General features: G+C 42.8%; 1 protein-coding gene across 3 annotated transcripts; it reads left to right on the plus strand.

The window, feature by feature from the left end:
* The first annotated feature begins 714 nt into the window (after positions 1-714).
* ASB11 (ankyrin repeat and SOCS box containing 11) lies at positions 715-18,306 on the plus strand. 3 transcript variants are annotated; one of them, XM_013183855.3, is made up of 7 exons: positions 715-1,114; positions 4,315-4,394; positions 7,734-7,841; positions 10,280-10,430; positions 10,670-10,804; positions 11,747-11,938; positions 13,014-18,306. In XM_013183855.3, exons 1-7 carry the CDS (start codon positions 865-867, stop codon positions 13,136-13,138), a joined length of 1,041 nt encoding a protein of 346 aa, XP_013039309.3. In that variant the 5' UTR covers positions 715-864; the 3' UTR covers positions 13,139-18,306. The 3 variants fall into 3 exon arrangements, with proteins under 3 accessions (XP_013039309.3, XP_066837754.1, XP_066837759.1); XM_066981653.1 differs by lacking the exon at positions 715-1,114 and adding an exon at positions 1,634-2,471; XM_066981658.1 differs by lacking the exons at positions 715-1,114; positions 4,315-4,394 and adding an exon at positions 4,424-6,122.
* The last annotated feature ends 2,701 nt before the right edge of the window (positions 18,307-21,007 follow it).

A 21,007-nucleotide genomic window follows, 5' to 3' on the forward strand; every position in this document is an offset into this window, starting at 1 on the left:
CCTGGGTGCAAGGAGGGGATATGAAGTAAAAAATCTCTCTCCTGCTGTACTTAGGAAAAATAGTGATGAAGAAATGTTCAAATAGGAAGGAAATGGGGTGTTCTACAGACATTCACATAAGTACGAGCAGAAAAAATACTCTGTTCTCTATGGAAGCCATGTGTTCTCAGCAAGAAAAAAAGGAAGTTAAAAAAAGGTGCATCTTTTTTAGTTTCAAATATTACACCTCGGATTCAGTGATGGATAATATAAAAATATTTCTGTGCTTTCAAAACAGTCAGATGCTGGTTGTAAGGGATATTAATGGACACCATTCTTTATCCCTGAGTGACAGAAAATATCAGTATGTTATCATGTGTTTCTGATTACACACTTTCAATATATTTTTCCCCTCATAGAGTAACTTTGTCTTCTTGGCCCTTTGTTTGAAAATACACTGGTTTATTTCAGATTCTTTCATGATAATGCTTTTCTTTGATATGCTTGCCTTTGTTCTGTATCTGAGTACTAGCAAGGCCTGTTATCAAGATGGGAAAGGCAGAAGAGTATTCTTCTTGCAGTATCTCTGAACCATTTCTGCAACTTTGCATACATAGCTTTTGTAAATTCAACCGTGGTATCAAAGAATAAATGTAATGTGGATAGGCTTTCAGGTGGTACGGCGAACTTCTGTCTGAAAATGTCTTAGAAATCCATACTCAGGTGGGTTTGCAAAAGAATTTTTTGTTTGTATGCTATATGGCACGAGATTTTCAGATTATTTTATACTTGGTATTGTTATTTGGTATCAAATAGCCATACTGAATAAAAACAAATGTATTTTTGGTAACTGAGGAACAGCAAGTTCTGGAGGGTTTAAAATAGATGACATACGATACCAATAATAGCCCGGTGCAGCTTAGCAGACCTGAGAAACTATTCAAAGGACAAACCAAAATGGAGGGCAGTTCTATACTCCATGCTTTCACTAACATTTATTTTGCCATTTTTGCTTTGTTTTGCTTCAAGCTTTTAATTAAGATTTCCTTGGCTCTGCTGACCCATTTCTATATTGTTAAAGGCAACAGAAAAGAGGCTGCCAGGATAGCAGAAGAGATCTATGGAATAGTCCCAGGTAAAGTAAAAATACTGGCACTCTAACATTTAGATATCTATTTGCTACAAATTTGTTGCTTCGGATTTTAAATATTGAATTGCCATAAAATGAGGAGTCTGTTGCTAAATGCATAGGGTGAATGTTTTAAGCTGAAGTGCCTTCCAGTTCTGAGGTCTTTGCATTGTCAGTATGTGTTGGCATGCTTTAGGTGTGCAAAATATGAGACTCCAACAGTTACCCTGCTTGAATGAGGACGACATTTGCTCAAGGCACTACAGTCGATAAAAAGATTGTTCTAGGAAGCAAGGCATTCGTTAGTGGGGGTTACAGACAGATCTACTAGCTTTACTGTCAGAGACTATAGGGATGAAATTTAGCATGTTGATATTCTGAAAGGAGATACTAGGAGGATATAATTAATGACTTTATGAATCCAAGCCCCAAATCCCCGTTTTGTTAAATCAGACCATAAAAATGAATACAGCTAAAATTATTCTGAAAAAAATATATGGCACAAGAATAGATTTTATTTGCTAGGCTATCTCATAGGTCATTTCACTTTTTTGTGGGGTTAATTTTCTTCCAAGTAATTTTGAAATTATTCCATCGCATCACTGCCATAGTAATGTATAGACAGCCATTTGCATGTCCGGAACTCCAGTAATTAAAATGACACAATATTTTAATTTTACTACTAATGAGAACCTATTTTCCTACTTGAAGATTTGTATTAGCGTTGTGACATCACAGATCTTTACATGACTCAGTTGTTGGACACTTGCTTCATGATGAACTGTGCCACCACGAAAACAGGCACATGAAAATGAGTGGGTGTGAGATGGCCACCCGAAGAAAAGATATTAAGATCTGCCCATAAGAAATGTAGCAGAAAAGCATTCCTTACAGAGCATTTATATACAGGATTTTCTGTCTCAAGGTTATTGACTTATTTGCTATTCTCTGGAATATGATTCCAATTATTTATTGCTGTCACTTTTTCTGAAGTGCCTTCGTGCAGTTGTAGACTAAGGCGTGACACACAGCAGTTTTTCCTTCATACAGGTTTTTATCGAAGTACCTTGAAGTTTAGCAGACTACAACATATTTTTATCCGCAAGTTGCCATTTGCAAAAAGCCATTAAGGATAATCTTTCAAAATATAAGATCATGTGATGCTGTTGCTGGGGCACTGGATTGGATTACAGGCAGAGTTTCACAGCCTCTTCTCTTTGCAGTGAAGTAGTGCAGAAGCAGGGCTTCTTAACTTATCTGTAGAAGTCTAGAAAAGACACGGTGTCTTCCGACATGTCACTCACTGCTGTGAAGGGAAGATGTGCCCCGTATGGGAACTATATTTGCCACACATTTCAGGGAGGTAGGTTGCTGTGGCTAGCATGGAAGTATGCAGCAGCATGTATTTTCTTGGTGAGGCATGTGTGTGCATACACATGTATTTACAATGCATGTGAAATGCGTTTCCACATACTATACAATATGAATAGGAATTTAATTAAGGCACTGTAGCTCTATTATCGGAGTTACCTCTGAACCCTGCTGCTGGATACAACCCATAATTTTTGTCCCTTGCAGTGTTACCAGTCTTCTAACTTTCTGAACTGAGCTTGCCTGTTTCACTTGTCAGCATGAGGTTAGGTTTTTTGGATGTTTTCAGGCAAACCTCTCTCCATCCCTGCCTGGTTCCTGTTTTCAATATTTTACCCAGCAAATCCTACTTGGTCCTTAAGAAACTGGTTGCATAGCATGCTGACTGGTTCTTCCATGCCAGCTTCCTGCCCTAGGAGCCTAGGAACAGCTCCTTACATAAATAGAGACAAAAATAAAAACACTATTTAAAATCATAACACCATGAGGTGAATTGCATCCCACCTCTAGAGTGGTGAAAGCACACTGCAAGAAGGCCAAGGGCTGCTGAAAACCTGGTAAAGCCAGAGAGTAATGCTGGCTTTAAGCCAGAGAGTGGAACAGATCCTTTAGGTCCATCTCGTCTTCTCCTGCAGCTGCGTGGCAGTCAGTGGCATACAGGCACAACGGCCCCTGCATATCTCTGGACTCTGTCACTTCTGCCTTGGCCAGTGAATTTGCCATGTGCACCAGGGTGCCCTTTGTTGGTTGGGCTTCTTGGGCATGGCAGTAAAGGCTTGAAATAAGGTCTCCTGTGGCCAAGGCTGAAATCATTGCTGAGTCCTTGGCCTGAAGTCCCCAGGGATGTTTCTGAGCTTCTCATTGAGATCTCTCTGCTTCAGGTTACACCTGAAATGGAGATGAATCACCTTTTCCTTTCTCTGGTGTGCTGCATAGCTGAAAATATTAAACAGGATATGGGTTTCAAGTACTATGCTTGTAGGGTTACTGTACACCAGGGCATGAATGCAAACATTGGTATTGCTTCCATCCTCTGGCACTATAAATGCACTCACTCCACTTGAGTTACATTTAATATGGGCTAGCTGGCTATAAGTGTAGGTAGTAACTAGGCTAAGGGTTTTTTGTTTTGTGGCACTTGAATAGATTAAGAAAAAGAGCAAGCTAGCTTGCATGAAGGAGTCTGCACAGTTCAGCAACTCAAAATGATTAAGGAAGAGAAGTGAAACCTCAGGCAGGATTTATTTTTTTCATGTCTGTTCTGAAACCTTCTAGTGAGGAGGAGGATGAAATGTGATACCTGCTAGTCTGAGCTGGAGGAAGTTATTTATGAAATTGTTGGTTTGGGAAATAAAACTGCCAGGGTCATGCTAGAATTGGTTTGAGGGACAAGGTGTCTGAGTGTCTCCCTCCTATAAGACTCTTAGTAAAGTGAAGGGGAGCCAGAATATGGGTCATTTGTGACAAAAGCTCCCTAGAAGAGACAGAGGCTTGTATTTTTTTTTGTACAATATGAGAACTGCAGGGCTCTGAAGTCCCTGGGTGAGTCCCAGCAGCACTAAAGTCATAGTCTTTGCTGAAGGGTGTGTTTAGCTGTTTTTAAAAGTTCTGCCAACAAGCTTGTGTTTAGGTCCCTTAATGAGTGGCCTGCTTTACTCGTGGGTGCTGAGCCCTCAGCTGCTCCGCTGAAATCAATTTATCAACAGTTTCACTGCTGACACTGCATTGATTTTTCAAGCCTGGTCTGCATTTATATGCAGATGCATTTCCCTTGTCCTCCCAGGATCTCCTTTTGTTGCGTACCTGAATTAACTCTTATGATTTTGCTGTTTTAGGCAGCTGGGCAGACAGATCCCCTCTGCATGATGCTGCCTTCCAAGGACGCCTCCTGTCTTTGAAAACCTTGATTGCACAGGTAAAAGCCTACAGGTAAAGACAAGGTTGGGAAGCAGCGTGGTTTCTCTTGAATGGTATCTGCAAGTCAGTGAGCAGGTAGTAGACTGCAGCAGTGCCTAAGAAATACAGTCATATAAGTGATATATCCATGTGCACATCTTTAGGCATGTATTGGTTTGCTTAGACAAGATGCTGAGTACAAGCCCAGGACAAAGACTGCTACTGCTTGTAGCTTGCTGTATAATAAACAATGATCCTCGGGCTCTTCTTCAGTGATAAACAGTGTAGACTGGGCTTGAAGAGAATAGGAACAATATATATGTTATATATTTGGAGTTAAAAAAAAAAAAAAAGTTGTAAGAGTATGTCTTTATAAAACAGCAAGCATGGTGTTCCTAAAGAGAGAGCTGTCAGCCTGAAACCCTTTACTCCAACTGTAACCAAGAGTTTAGGCAAGAGGGGAGGAAAAGATATATATTAGAAATGAAAACAGGTATGAAAACGGACAGCTGTGAAGGGTGAGCTATCCTCCTTATCATCTTTCTTTAAACCCAGCTCCTCAATCTGGCACAAATGAGTAATCTCTTCCCCACAAATCATGGTCAATAATTTTCACCAGTGATGGCTGTATGGAGAACAAGGTGAGCCTGCATCTCAAATGGGCAATGTCCTCAAGGAGTGGAGCTGCTGTGGCAAAAGCCTCTTCTCCAGACATTTATCAAGGCACAGCTGCAGTCAAATGAGGTTGGTGCCTAACCAGCAGTTAGGGCACATCACTGAGGGCATTGCCCAAATGCCCCTTGAGCACTGACGGGCACGGGGCAGCACCCAGCTCCCCAGGAAGCCTGTTGCGGTGTGTGACCGCCCTCACGGCAAAGAAACGTTTCCTGATGCCCGGCCTGAACTCCCCGGCGCAGCTCTGTGCCGTGCCCGTGCCCTGCCAGCGGGTCCCAGGAGCGGAGGCCGGCGCCTCCCCCTGCGCTTCCCCTCCTCGGGAGGCTGCGGAGAGCGGCGAGGTCGCCTCTGGGCCTCCTCTCCTCCAGGCTGGGCAGCCCAAGTGTCCCCAGCCTCCCCTCACAGCACATGCCTTCCAGCCCTGCCGCCTGCTGTGCTGGCCTCCTCTGGGCGCTTTCAGGGACCTCAGCAGCCTTTCTGTGCTGCGGAGCCCAGAACTGCACACAGTACTCGGGGTGAGGCCTCACCAACACTGAATACAGCAGGAGAATCGCCTCTTTTGACCGGCTGGCTGTGCTGTGTGTAATGCACCCCAAAATGTGGTTTGCCCTCTGGCTGGCAGGGCACACTGCTGGCTGGTGCTGAGCCTGCCGCCGACCAGCACCCCCAGGGCCCTTTCTGCAGAGCTGCTCCCCAGCCACCCGGCTCCCAGCCTGTGCCTGTGTCCGGCATTGCTCTGTCCCAGGGGCAGAACGTGACATTTCCCTCTGTTAAAGAGGTCCCTTCTGGCCCCTTCTATCTCCATCTGCATTGACTTTACACCATCTTATTAGTGGGAGCCGCCCAGTGTTGTAGTTAAACAGTGGATGCCCCAGTTGTTCACTGGTTGTGGTTACACATGGGAGAAGCACCTGGTGTGGATATACGCTATTTAGTTAATCTACCCTTTCTCCTTCTCCTGAGAACATTAATTTCAGGAGTGAATGATGAGGGTCCTTGCTGATGAAAATAGATTGAGGTAGCAATGTCTGTGGAGAGTGAAATGGAGCTGATTCAGAGCAGTTTGATAAATGTAAGGGCAAAGCTCTTCATGGAACAGTATAACCATTGCTCATCGCTTCCCAGGTGGTTATGCCATTAGCCTGAAATGAAATATGGAGCTATACTTTAGGGTATGGGGCACTCAGAAGTCTCTGCCTTGGGACCAAGCTCTTAAAAAAAATCCAGGACAGTTTTTGCTTCCCAGGAGATGCCCTGATATAAGGGGCTGTTTGTGCCTGTGTGGAAATGGGGCACTGGGGTTTTAAAGGAGCTCAAGGACTCACCAATGCCTGTTCCAGCACCCAAAGGAGTATCTTATTTTTCAGATACACTGGGAAGAATGTAAAATCATATGAACACGAGGCTTAATATCAGTGGTATTTGGGAAACAGCTGTTTTAAGATGTGTAATTTGATTGCCATTTACTAATCGAGGGGACTACTGTTTTGTCCAAGATATCAGTTCTTATTTTTTCATTTGCAATTAATGAATTTCATTTGTTAAATTTATATATGAATAATGAAAAAGAATAACTCTCTTCTTATCAGGCACCTCTAGAAGACATTATTCTCGAAGGAGCATACTGATCAGTAAATATGAAACATCTATACAATGTGAAAATTGAATAATCTCAACATTTTTTTAAGATTTTATCTGTTCCCTTGGAATCGTTGTAACGTGTAGGAACTTTGTGCCATTTTTTAGCCACAGCCAGCCTTTGCATTAATAACATTTTCACATTGCTGAAAAACGATTGGTTTTATATCATAGAATTTCTATCCTAAAGTAATTACAGTGGCTGTTTTTAATGCTCATTGCAGCAGGTTTGGTGACTTTCACAGTGTAACGTTGCTCGCTTGTATTTATCTCTACCGAAAGCATTGCTACCGGCTACCAGGCGGTGCATTGCTGCCACCTTGTGAGCTGCCTCGCTTACAGCACGTTGAGCAGAAGGGGAACAGTGCTACATGATACAGGATGCCAAGTGTGAAATGAAGCTGCTCCCTGGCCTGTTCTCACACGTGGCTGTGAAATCTTACTTACGAGGAGATTAGGCTGTATTTTGGGGACAGCACATATGGCAATTTCTGTCTCCCTGGTGAATATATCTGCTGTCTGTTTTTGTGAGAATAGATGTAAAAACTGTCACTTAGGGAAATGCCTATAATGAGGCGTGTGTAATTCACAGTTCTTTTCTTCCAGTGTAAAACAACTTCTGGGTGGTCAGATAAGAGGAACAGATCTGTGGGTGAGATTTGTCCCACCTCCATTATGGGTCTACTTTACTATACCTGAATGAACCACACTGGGCACCCCATATAATCAGTGGATGCATTTTCAGGATACAATTCATTCGATCTACAGCTATTTCAGGATGAGATGAATCACATCATAAGGGTGTCTGCTTTCCCTACTGATGGAGCCGAGCCAAAGGGTCCAACCAAGCTGCTGGACCACCACCGTTAGCAGCTACCCTTTCTGGTGACAACCACAAACAGCAATAATGTGATCCGTGTGCATCCCTACCCCTGTGCCTCGCGGTGTGGTGCTCTCCATCCAGCATCCAACCACTGCTGGTGCCCTGGGGTTGCTGCTTGGCTGGGCAGGTCCTTCCCCTCACGCCCTGTGCTCTGCCTTGCAGGGTTTCAATGTGAACCTGGTGACGACAGATCGGGTCTCGGCTCTGCACGAAGCCTGCCTGGGTGGCCACGTGGCCTGTGCGAAGCTGCTGCTGGAGAACGGTGCTCAGGTGAGTCTTGGGGCTGCTGGAGGTCTGGGTAAAATGGCTTATCCCTTGGTTTTCTCTGTAACGATCATTGGAATTGCCTCCAGTCTTCCATGGCGTAGTTTGTGAGTCTCATATAAGTAAAAACAGACGTGCTTAAATCAATGTCACAATTTGTCTGCTAATAAAATGCCATTTTGTCCAGCTGGAACTAAGGTAGAATACACGTTAAAAATGGAGATACAGGAATAGGATGAGATATATGAGAACATATTTCATTTGACTGAGTTACAAGCTTTTCAAGCACAATTTACATGGCAAGAAGCTGTGAAACACCAAAACAGGCAATCAAGCTATCCCTTGCAGAAGAAAATCCATTTAGCTTCCCATACTGTGCCATATTTCAGTCCTTTTGAAAGATGGGAGAAAAATAAAATTCTGCGCAGTTTTGGTATACAAACGGTGTTATCTTTTTTATAATTTAGGGGATCACATCTGAACTACCTGTTGCTTACTTAAGAAAGCAGCCTGTTCCTGATATAATATATATAGTCCCAGAGTTTTGTTTTGTTTTGTTTTTCCTTTCCCCTCCCTCTCTGTTCATAAATAAAACCAGCAAGCTGTTGTCTGACTTCTGGGAGAAAACGTTCTGTTTTTCTGCTCACCTTTATTGCTGTGCTTTTTTTTTTTTTTTTTTATTATTAACAAAACCATTTACTTCACAACAGCTGTTTTATCCGTCTTTCCTCTTTTACCAGTCAAACCAAAGCCCAGTGGAGAGGGAAACCAAAGAAGTATTTTCTCTTCTTCAGTTATCTCCTTGCTTACCCTTGCTATAAGCTTGCTTGAGTCTCTGGTGCTGCCGTAAAATGATGCCAACGGACCTCCAGTGCCCCAGCAGCTCTAGCCAGACCTGCCCCATGAGAGTTTGGGGGGCGCAGTGTTGTAGCAAGAGATCTGTCTGAAATATGGATACCCCAAAATACATCCATTCCTTTCCTTCTGCTGTTTTTGAAGCTGTGTAGGATGGGGGATTACTTAGCTTGACAATGAGCAAGAGGGAAGGAAGATCGAGCAAGGGGATGGGATTTGCAGTGACAGTGCTGTTGAAACAGTCTTGGCCAGAGCCCTGCCATTTCACAAAGAGCAAGCTGCATTTTGGGGCTCCAGAATCTGAGCAGACAGACAGACATCCTCATGCTGCAGTGCCTGGCCTCTTCCCATGCTCTGGAGGAGGCACTGAAGGGTAGGGGCTGCCTTCTGTGCTGCTGCAGCTGCCCCAGGAGGAGCGTGACCTCCCGCCGGCTGCTGTGCTCTTGGGGTTTGCAGGAAATGGCCAGGGCTGAAGCACTGAAAGGGGCAAGGAGGGGTCTGTGACTGTGGGAAGCACACCTTGTAAGAAAAAGGGTTAACTTGTAAGGTGTCGTATACAATTCAGTAGGGCAAATGAGCAAGGACGAATAACATTTAGAAAGCTATCAACTGCCTATGGTCCACTGCTGAATTACCCAAATAACTCAATAGTTTTTTAAACATCTCTGCCTTTCTCCGCTTTACAGGCAAAATATTTTGCAAACTGAGTATTTCTCCCCTGGTTCTTCCACCGTCTTGTGATGCTGCTCCTGTTCTTTGGCTGGTAGCAAACTTTGGCTTCTTTAGTGGCCCAGGACTTCTCCAGCTCTCTCTCTCCTATCTTTTTCCTCTTCTCACTGATTTGGAAACCACACAAACTGCCATGAGCTTGCATGATTCATTGTACTTTCTCACTTTGCCACAAAATTAAAGGCATGCAGATTTGCTGCGTAAATTGCCTCTGAGGGCCTGCCAGGCAGCCAAACCTGGCAGCTACAGTGCTGTGCATGGCACAGCCTGGGCACTGTGCTCTCCCGGTGGAGAATGACGGATGGTGGCTCTTGCCAGGTACCTATGTCAGAGGTCAAGGACAGAAATTCTTTCTGTCTTACACACAAACACACACACTCACATGAACACAAACCCGTCTGGCCTCCTTTTCTGTTTGGGATTAAGACTATGTTTTTGTGAATGTGTTATCTGCTGGAAATGTGTTTTCAGGTGAAAGTATTAAACATGAACTATATTTTCATTTAAAAAGCAAAGTCATCTGAGTGTATAATGGATATGTGTTAACGCAAAATAGACAGTCATAACAACACTCAAGTTCTCAATGTAAAAAAGAAATAATCTGCGTTTTCTGAGCAACTCCCAGCAGGCAGTGTTGCTGCCTTACGACACTAGCTGTCTGTGAGAGAGGGCAGAGCTCAAAGTAGAATGTTATATGTGCTGTCCCATAATGAATGACTCTGAAAATTGCAAACAAAATCAATTCTGAGATTAAACAAGGCAAGCATCTTGTTCTGGTGCATTTTCGTTGAGCATATGACGCACACCGCAAGGGCGTTCCTCCTATATTGGATTATTCTGAGCGTGTCCTGCTGTTTCAGGTCAACGCAGCCACTATTGATGGGATCACTCCTCTGTTTAATGCCTGCTGCAGTGGCAGCGTGGCTTGTGTCAACATGCTGCTTGAATTTGGAGCCAAGCCACAGCTCGGGAACCACCTTGCTTCACCCATTCACGAGGCAGTCAAGCGAGGTAATGTTCAGGGTGGGAGTGAAGCTAACAGCAACGCAATGAGGAATGCATCTCTTATTGACTTTAAAACATTCTCTCCTCCATCCCCTCCCCCCCCAAAAAAAAAAACAAAGAAAAAAATCTACAGCATGGATAAATATGCTTGGCTTATTCCCATCTTTTCTTCCTCACTGATTGTATCTGGTTGTATTCTGCTCTGCAGCGCTGAAATTAAGTGGTGGCTCTTTTTCACCACACAGGTCACCGAGAGTGTATGGAGGTCCTTCTGGCCCACAAGGTTGACATTGACCAAGAAGACTTGCAGCACGGGACCCCGCTCTACGTGGCCTGCACGTACCAGAGGACAGACTGTGTCAAGAAGCTGCTGGAGCTCGGTATGCTTGCAGATAGGGGCTGGGAGAGACCTGGGGTGGTGTGAGCCAACACAGCTTATCACCCTGGGTTGCCTCTCCAACACAAACATTACAGAGATTTCTGCAAGAGATATTTGGACAGCCTGAATTTGTGAGACAATTGAAATTTCACCTGTATTCATGAAGAACTTAGGATTTCCTTACTGGAAAACTATAGTTACAGAGACCTACCTGAGACCATCTGAATATGAAAGTAAAGCAGAGTTTATTTTCTAGAATGATGTCAGGAAACATAGAAAGTATCGGCCAATATTGATGACCAAAATCAAGTCTTCTGATTATGAAAAAATTAACTGCCTTGCTAAGCATTGACTTCATCTGCTTCTCAGCTGATGATGAAGATAGTAGTAAAGATGCTTGAAAGTATAATCCCTGTAGGGTCAGGCATAATTTAAGAGCTAGACTACATTTTTGCTGTCAGTGTACATTTGCTGATTGACACCTGCTGGAAGCATGACCCTGCTGTGAATGGCAAAACCTAGGGCATGCATTTTGTTTGCTGTACTCCCAAAATTATTCCAATCAGATACCTAAAGAGTTTTTCCTCCCTTGCCTCTCCCTCACCCATCTCCCTGTAACTAAATTAATATGACCTATGTCAGATTGTGTGATATTAACAAATCTACACAGCATGTGATAGCTTTTGATCATCTACTGGGTTGAAAGTCTAAGAATTTCAGTGGTTGCTCAGCCCTACCTGCTGCAGACTCAGTAGACATTTATAAAGCAGGTATTTGTTCAGATGAGTTTTGAACTGATGGTCCTGAGAGAAATTAGGAAGGGCTGGGTGCCACTGATGCCCTTCAATTGTTGAGGCTACTGGCGGAAGCCAACCTGTGTGATGCAGGGTCAGAAGGCTCCTGCCTCCTCCCAGTGCCAACCACACACTCTTGTTTTCCCAAGGAGCCAACGTGAATGCGGGGAAGCGATTAGACTCCCCTCTCCATGCGGCGGCAATGAAATCCAGCGTGGAGATAGTTGTCTTGCTGGCAGACTATGGTGCTAACCTGAAAGGCAGAAATGCAGATTTCAAATGTGCCCTGGACCTTGCTGTACCCAACAGCAAAATAGAGCAGGCACTCCTACTTCGGGAAGGTAAAGGTTTCCTTTCTTCTTCTTCTTCTTCTCTCTCTCTCTCTCTTTTTATTTTAATAGAGCAGTATTTATTTCTTTTACCTAAGTACTTTTAATCACTGTTTAAAAAAGTAATTCCCTATGTAAGTCCTCTACTGATTTCAAGCTTGTAGCACAGGCCTACTATGCAGAAACAAGCAATATCTCTTTTGTTGCTACATCTGCTGCACAATATTAGTTTTAGTAAGTAAATTGGTCGGTTATTCTGTGCTTTTCTTTCCAATATATGGAAGGAAAGTTATTTTTATTGACTAATCAGGACTCTAAGGACTGAGGATTGAAAATTGCTGGCAGAGTTTATTTACTGATATCAACACAGCTATTTTAGTAGCACCATCTTGTGTTCAGCCAAGCACTCTGACTCAACATCCAGATTCCTGAAGAAAAAGGTACAATGAATGAACGTTTGTGGGGCTGCAGTCCAAGCACAAACCTGCAAGCAAGTGCAGGAAGGCTACAAGTAAGCTGCAGTGCCCTTTGTAGCTTACTTGCAGCCTCCCTACAATATTTGTATTTATCTTCCCAGTCTACTGAAAGCAACTTCTGAGCAGAAATGAATCTAGCTCCTCTTGCGCCATTTTCACCTGTGCCACATATAGCCAAAACTTGGTCCATCCAATAGTAATATTGCTGCGATATGGACATGCTGGATTAATTCCCCTCCAACCATTTTTCCAGCTTGTTCATGCCCACGTAGCTGGCCTGTGCTCCTCGGGCTATGCCTTTCCAGACACAGCTAGACATAGACACAGTGCGGACACCTATATGGCATTTTCAGTATTTGCTCAAGAAAAAGTCCAGAAAAAAACTATGCATGCAGAAAAAGGTTTTTAGTGCTCAAAAGTTTAAAGTTGCTGAAACAGTTTAGACTTCATAAGTCAATAATAGTTTGATTATAGTAGATCTCTTTAACATCAACGAGTTGTTGTGTAGTGCTTGATCTGATTTTCAAATCTTGCTGCTGTTTGTTGCCTTTTGACTTATACTGGGGGTGGGGGAGCTTGATCTTGCTTTTATTTTATTTTATTTTTTCCAGGTCCTGCCAGCCTTGCCCAGCTGTGCCGGTTGTGTATCAGAAAACGTCTGGGTCGGTCGTGCTTATATGCAGTCCCTAAGCTGCACCTGCCTGAGCCACTTGAGAACTTTCTTCTATACCGATAAGTTTGTGACTATATTTACACTGGAAAAGAAAGAGGAACAAATGGTTGTTTACTCCAAAATATTATATCAAAGGAAAAAGAAAAAATCAAAGACATCATTTACTGTCTACTCTGGGTACCAAACATTGCTGCTGAATGTGTAAGTCGAAGCCAATGGAAAACACCTTTTCACAGACACTGAATGGTGTCATGGATTCAGTTCCCCCACAGTTTGTTACCAAACCCACTTATTGCAGGCTGAGAAATAGTACGTGAACAGCTCACTTGAAATGTGTTTGTAGATGCAGACATCCATCCAGCCACAGACACATGCAGAGATTTCCCCTGCATTTAGTGTTATCTAATGATTATGTCTTGTTTTGTTTTTTGTTTGTTTTTCCTGTAATATCTGTGTAGCTTCTTCCTCTTTTCTCTCCAGTCTCACCATCAAAATCAAGGTAGTGGCTGTTATTCTTCCACTAGTGTGGGAATGAAAACCTTCAGCACTTAATGTCAAATGTATTTATATACTTGGCATCTTTTGTCCTCTCTGACTTTGCTTCCTGTCACCTCTTTCCCGTGTCCTAGCGGAGTAGTAGTGACTTACAGCAGGCTCCATCTGTCCAGCTGCCTCATATCTCATCACCCTGGGCCCAGCTGTCCTCAGTGCTAACACATCTTTTCCTTCAAGGTGAGAGTGACATTACCAAGTCAAGTGCCGGGGCTTGGAGTAAGCCCACAAAAATATTTGTAAGTCTGAAGAAGAACACTTGTCTCTTCTAAAAAATCCTTCTAAGCTATCTCACCTGAGATTAGGCTCTGTTTGTTATACAAATAATTTTTCTTACCTTAAAATGAGGGCAGAACTGCAGGTAGTTTCATAGGCACAGTAGGCCAGCTTTCAACGTCTGTCCTTTGCAAAGTTTAAGGAAAAGCAAAGGAATGAGTTGCTTCTCTCCTTTTTGCTTTGAATGCTCTGACATTCCTCAAGATAAGTCCTCAGACCGCAGATCAATAGAGAAGCAGGGTCCCTAAGGATGGTTGTTCATCACTCAAATGTTCTCTTTGTTGGTTATTGTCCACCAGGAGAAGAAGTTGGCAAGCTTGTCTGCTCCTTCATCACTTACTCTGGAGTCTTTCATCACCTCCCTGGCAGAAGGGAATTTTAAACAGCGATTCCGACCACTGTGTTTAAATGGTTTAAATGTTGTCAGGGTTTGTAGCTTGGACACAGCAGAGCTAAAACCACAGACTTCTCTGAGGTGAGATACGTGGGACCCAGTGACTGGTGCAATGCCTGAGTGGTTCTGTAAAGGTTTGTTTATTTTTCATGCGGAAGGTTGTTCTGAGGGCAGAAATGTTTCTGCACACCTGAGTTTTGGTGAAATGAAATGGGCAATGGTGTTTCACCAGCTTTAGTAAAATAGGACATAGAGGTTAAAGGAGAGTCTGCCTACAAATATCTCAGCTATGTGTTGAACCAAGAGGCCTGTAATTTTTCAGATTATGAGGCACAGTGGTTTTATTATGAGCTATGCATGCTAGTACCAGTTTTCACTGCCCATACATGAAGTCAGGGGAAATGAGCCTGCAGCAGATGGTATAGGAGACTGGCTTCCAGCAGGCGCTGAGCTGCTGTCCCAGCTCCAGCAGCATCAGCCTCTGGTCCGGTGCTAATCCCTTAATTTCACCGTGACAGTTTCCCTCTTGAGACGGAGGACTGACCTTTCCTGTAATTTCTCACGAATCATTCAGCACAAGTAAGACAAATTGTGCTCCCAGCAGTTCATGAGACTATACCTGCAGTGTTATAACTGAAAATGAATGTAGTCTTCAGCCTGTGAAAGTAGCCTGTGTTTGCACATATTAAATGCTATCTGACAGCAAGAACTATTGCCCATAAAGTCTTCTGTGACATGAATGACCTTGTATAGTACAGCATATCATGAATCTCAGAGATTTGAACTCTAAATTCTCAAGAGTCTCTGAAAATCAAATGCTATCAGGAAAGAAATGTCTATATTAATTTAATGTCAGCAAATCTCTCTCAGTCTTATCTTTACTGCCAGCTCACCTACTCTGTTTATAAGGCGGCAGTCAGAATACCATCTGCTATCCAAATAGAGAGACAGAGCCTCAGCTGTGTGGGTTGTCAGGCTTGTATTGCAATCAAGGAGCGAAGACAATTTATGGGATCTATTTCAGAATGTGTAATACCGAATTGATTTCCTACTGCGATCATCAATGAAAACAGTATTTCACTTGCATAGGATTTTAAATTGAAAAAATGTATCTTCATTAAGGAAATGCAAAGCCCATTCAGCCTCTCGGAGAGGTTTATGTTATGAAGTAGCAGAAGCTGCCCTATTTTATTGCTGATATTAGCTTTCCATCAAAAAATCACCTCACCTTTGCATCCTCCCAGAGACATCATTCTTCCTGAAATTCCATATATCAGAGATTCCGGGGGAACAGAACTTTAATAAATCAGGAGTGAAGTTTAGAAGTCTTGATGTTAAGCAGTTGCATTGGAAACTTTACCTAGACATTCTTGTTCTTATCACAAGTGTGGTTCAGACTAAAAACTACACATTTAATTTTCATTGGCTATACTTTGTGTTGTAACAATGCACAGAAATATTATCATGGAAGCAGCTGGAGGTTGTATTATTTTTTTTTCAAATACGCCATCTCATGTGAAGATAGGGAAACACTGGTTTAATTTACTAGGAGATTACTGAACCTTGTTGGTGATTTTTCCAAATGAGTTGGGAAAACATCTGTTAGGCGTAGATATAGCTTCTCTTTCCTAGGCAGAAGATGGCTGACTATCCTCACAAGGTCTCTTTTCTTTAAAATGGGTGACATCTTTCATGCCATTTTATGATCATTGACAGAAACCAGTTATTTTGGAGAAATACGTCTTTCCTGGGAATGTAGACATTTTTTTCTGTGTTGCAATGTCCATTGCTATACCACATGCATATGACTTTACCCTCAATGACTGCCAGTACTATCTGCTTCAGTGAAGCATATCTCAACAGGAATTATTACACAATATCCTGGCTAGAGGAAAAGTTTTTTGCAAACCACAAGCGTTTGGTCGTTCTAAGTACGGACTCTGACTTGCAGCTTTGCAGCATGAGCTTAGGGTATGAATGCTCAGCAGCCGTAAAGTCCTCAGTCCCGAGTGCATTTTGCAGAAATGTCTTGAAAAGGTTACTTATGAGCAGTATTAACCCCAAGGATTTCCTTTGATTCTTCTCAGTCTGTTGGACCACTTTCCAGTTTTATTATCCATATCTTATGAGCGAGCAAGTGTGGACTCAGAAATGCTGATGACGTGCACCTCACAGATCTCAGACTGATCAGATGTTGGCTGCAAGCTGTCACTCATTACCTAGTATGCCTGTCATTGGTTGTGATCCAAAGCAAAACAGAGTTAACTGGGCTTTGTATCAGCCCTGTATTTTTCTTTACTCTAAAATAAGCCTTCATATCTATGTTCTTTCTAGGAAAAGATGCATTTCCATGACTCTAAATTTTTTTCCTCACTGTATCTTTTCTCATACTACCAAGCTCTTGTTCGTAAGCATATCTTTCTTCATCAGCTTCCTTCTGGATTCATGTCTTTCTCCTCTGCCTGTAAGAAAATTTTTTTTTAATTTCCTCCTTGAGCAACACGCCTCTTCAACAGCAGACATTTTAGCGAGGGTCAGCCTGTTTCCTTGTCAGATGTGTTACTTCTCTCACTCACCAAGCTGCTGTCTTTGGGTTCCCCACTCCACTCCATCCCTGCACACCTCGGCCCTCCCTTGCTCTGGGGATGGCACTGGTGTTTGGAGAGATGTCACCCCCTTGGCACATTGCTCTTCAGCTGCCATGTCCGTGTGGGAACATGACTGCATTAGCCACCCTCTTCAAGCAGAGCTGGAGCACGTCATTTTGCCATGCTGAGTGCTGTCTGGACTAACTCCAGGCATGGCACCACTATTTGCTTGCATGCTGGCTGCATGTAACTGGTTTTCACCATGTCTGGTCACAGCAGGAGAAAATCTGCAGATGTTTGCAGTTTGCACTGGCTTGTGAAGGTGGTTGTGGGGATGCTCTTCTTGTTCCCCACCTTGTTGCTATTTCAGCACCTTGGCCCAAGACCTGGTTCCAGGCTGCCTGGTAGATTGAGAGCACTTTTTACCAGAATCAGCTGCAAGCAGTCTGGCTAATGAGCCACCCACCTCCCAAGGGACATATGGCAGTGAAAATAAATAGACCAACACATTCTGAAATGGTTTAATAAATGCTATTTATCATGGTAGGCAGGAAAATAAATATTACATTCTAATATGGTCCATAAAAGATCCACATTCTGGTCTCCTGACCAAGCTGTGGAGTTCAAGCAACTCCCAGAAAATCCTCTCTAGGTCTCAACTCTTCATAACAACTGTGCCAGTCCCTGATTTTCTGTCTATCCAACTGAATCTCCCACTCTCAAAGTGAAATTAAAAAGTGAGGAAAATGTTAAGCTGCTGCAGTCGGTGGCCACCCCATAGGAGCTGAAACTCCCCACATATACCTTGAGGTGGAGACACCCCCCTGCCTGGGCACGTGCAAGGCTCAGAGGTTGTCTGTCCTTCCCTCCTCTTGTGACGGGACAAGCTTATGCCCCTTTGGATGGTGGTACCAGGGGCTCATCTCCCCCCAACCTTGTCTTCCACCAGGGAACTGCAGCCTGGTCAACAGCCACCTCATGGTTTGTAGTCTTCTGTTTGCCTCTGATGTTAGACGTTTGTGTTGTGCCAACAACGTCCAAATCTTTGTGAAGGCTGTCCAACACATTTCCATCCCAAATCTCACCTGTCTCCTCCAGAACAACTCTGCTGTTGGCACTTAACAACCCTCCAGTCCTCACTGGGTGAAAAACATCAGCAGTGTGTCCCAGCAGGGCGTTAGGGCAAGGCTGGCTATTTGGTCCCAGTCTAATGAAAATGAAACACATTCGCTGACCCTTGGCTGAAAGATTTGGCTGACCTGTATGCTGTACTGACAGTTTATGATGCCTTTGTATATTTTTTTCTGGAAATTAACTTTTTTTTTGCACAAGCCAATTGCTCCTCATTGTGATTTTTTTTTTTAATTTTCTGCAAGAGATGTATACTATGTTAATGTCAAATACAGATTATTCCAAACAGACCTTCTGTCTAATTTGCTTTGTATTTCTTGAAAATCTCTTTATCCTTGAAATTCATACCATTTGCAGATACTCGTGATATGCATTGCAAACAAAGGGAAAACTACACCCGTTTTGGAATTGAAAACTGTTCAATAAAAGGTATCAGGAATTGTGGAAGAAAACATAATTTACATATTCAGCTGAGAATAACATCTGGAAGGTGGGAGAGATGCATTGGCAGAGAGTATTATTCTAGCATTTTGGTTAACAAGTCAGTCAAATCAACACATTAGACAGCAAGCCATTGCAACTAATATATTTATGTATATATATATATATATATTTACCAACAGTGGATGAAGTCTCATGTGTGGGAGATTCCCTTTTCTTCTTATTTTTAAGTTGATTAGACTTATGTGTGCAGAACTTTCTATCATGGTAATTTGAGCAACACTATTGTATTGTAAATATCAAAACTCAGCACACAGTCAATGTAACAATTTTTGTCATTACACACCTAGTTGGTGACATTGTCTTCTGCAAGTATGGGTTTCCAAAATCACAGACACATACTTGGCTCACTCTCATTCAAGCACAAAACTGAGGTCTGAGAAATACAATTAAGTTCCAGCTATGCTAAAAAAAAAAAAAAAAAAAAAAAAAAAGAAAAAGGAAAGAAACCAGATATTTGGTATAGAAGCATGGAATATCCCAAGTTGGAAGTGACCCACAAGGATCATCAAGTTCAGCTCCTGGATTTAATGTTTTTAGCTGTAAGATGTACCAGGCTCTATGGTGACTCGGAATAGGGGAAAAATGAGACTCCTAAGCCAGTCTTTGAGGGCAAGAGAGGGCATGAATAGGGTTTAAACACATGCTTTCCTGAAATACTCTAATGGACTAATATACAGGGCTCTCTAGTTTCATCTTTTCTCCCAGATGTAGGGATTCAGCGGAAAATATCTGAAGACACAAAGAGAGAAGAAGAAGTATTCCATCCTCTATTGCCTTTTCAGGCCTGGAGGCCGTGGCTATTTCATCTGAACTCCTCCGCAATGCAAGCTGCAGAACCTCACCCACCAATTGCGATAACCCAGACCGTACCCTGGGCTACGGTGCGCTTTACAAAACCTGTAGGCATAGCAAGCTTCCTTGCCTCACCAGCCTCCCAGGGAGCCGTGCCACTGCTGATGCCTCCCCAGGCCAGGGGAGGATGAGGATGGGAGGTTGCCTCCTCCTTCACGTGCATTTGCTCTTGCCCAGAGCTGGAGGTGCTGACACAGCTGTGTGCGGCAGTGCTGGAGGTGTTGCATGGACAAAGCCAGATGAGTTCGTGTCTCAGATTCTGATAACCCAAACCTTTAGAAAAGAAGAGGACACATCATTAGGTGAATAATGACAGGAACTGCCATACCGAGTGTTGGTTTGGGGCATTTGGTAGGTGAATTTTGCTGCATCCTGACTTTATTCAGCTGTATGTTACCTGGGACTTGCTGGCAGTACATTTTTTGTAGTGGATGGTTCATTTTTCTGCCAGGTCTAGCTGCTGGTTATAAAGGTTAATGTGCTGTAACAACACAGAAATTAGACAGGTTGGGAAGAAAGGGAGATTTAGAGATTTCCAGAGAAAACTTGTTCTAACATTTGTTTTATGGTCTAGGAGTCTTTGTGAGTAAAATATATTTGTTTGTTTGTTTTCTCCTAGTAAGAGAAGAATTAAAGGCACCCCAGGCCTTATGACTTACTCATTTTGTGATGCCTATGTCACGCTCCACCAACTTCACAAGCATTAATCCCATCTTTTTTTTTTTTTCCTTTTTTTTTTTTTTCCCTATGATGGTGAGGAATATTCATTTTGCTTTGTATTTGGAAAGTGGTAATGTATGAACTAAGTCCCAGAGAAAGTTAGTTTAGAGCTAGGATGCTGAACATTGTTGTTTGTTGCATTTTTCTTGCACCAGATGCTGACTAAACATTTGTTTTACCCCAGTCACAAGGAACAAATGGGTATAGGTGGTGACAATGGCCCGATTTACTTGAAGGAAGGTGTAGCAATGCCCATGACGGTGTTAGCTCTCCATAGCAGGGTTTTCAACAGTGGAAACACAACATACTTCTTCATATTTAATGAATTCACCAAAAAAGTAATGACTATTTATGTCAACTGGGAGCAAAGTACTAAATGAAGAGTACTAATAGCAGGGTAACACTGAGGACAGGGCACATGATGTGGGCATGTCCAGCATTTTACAGCATTTTCAAATATTAAATCAGGGTATAACTCTTCCAAAATCTGTTTATATTTATATGTCCATGTGGACCTTTGGGAATTGCTGTTGTTTAAAATAGTGTAAACAGAGGTGCTACTGTTCCCTGTTCATGCTGTCTCCACCATAATGTAAGCTGAAATACTTTAAGGATACTGCCCAGAGGCACATTCTTTGCTTACTGTTTGTATCTCATTATCTTTCAGGGAGACGCTTGCTTTTAACTGTTTCAAAAGGTTAGATCCTGCTGCCTGTAGCCTGAGGTGTGTGTAAAGAAACTTTGACTTTGTCCCAGGAGCTTTGTGCCTTCCATCACTGAGCACTTGTCAAGGCCCAATCAACCCCGAATATCCGAGCTGGCTCCTAATTAATGAGAAAGATAATTTAGATTTGCTATTTGTGCTTTAAGTGTCACTACAGATCTACAGCAAGGCATATGTATGTGACATGGGGT

Source organism: Anser cygnoides, chromosome 1, assembly GCF_040182565.1.
Source record: "Anser cygnoides isolate HZ-2024a breed goose chromosome 1, Taihu_goose_T2T_genome, whole genome shotgun sequence".
Taxonomy (NCBI): Eukaryota; Metazoa; Chordata; class Aves; order Anseriformes; family Anatidae; genus Anser; species Anser cygnoides.

Bases quoted from the DNA above. Each gene is read 5' to 3' on its own strand.
- ASB11 (XM_013183855.3), top strand. From the start codon at position 865: ATGACATACGATACCAATAATAGCCCGGTGCAGCTTAGCAGACCTGAG. The intron at 1,115-4,314 runs GTAAAGTAAAAA...TTGCTGTTTTAG, and splicing joins GATCTATGGAATAGTCCCAG to GCAGCTGGGCAGACAGATCC. The intron at 11,939-13,013 runs GTAAAGGTTTCC...TATTTTTTCCAG, and splicing joins GGCACTCCTACTTCGGGAAG to GTCCTGCCAGCCTTGCCCAG.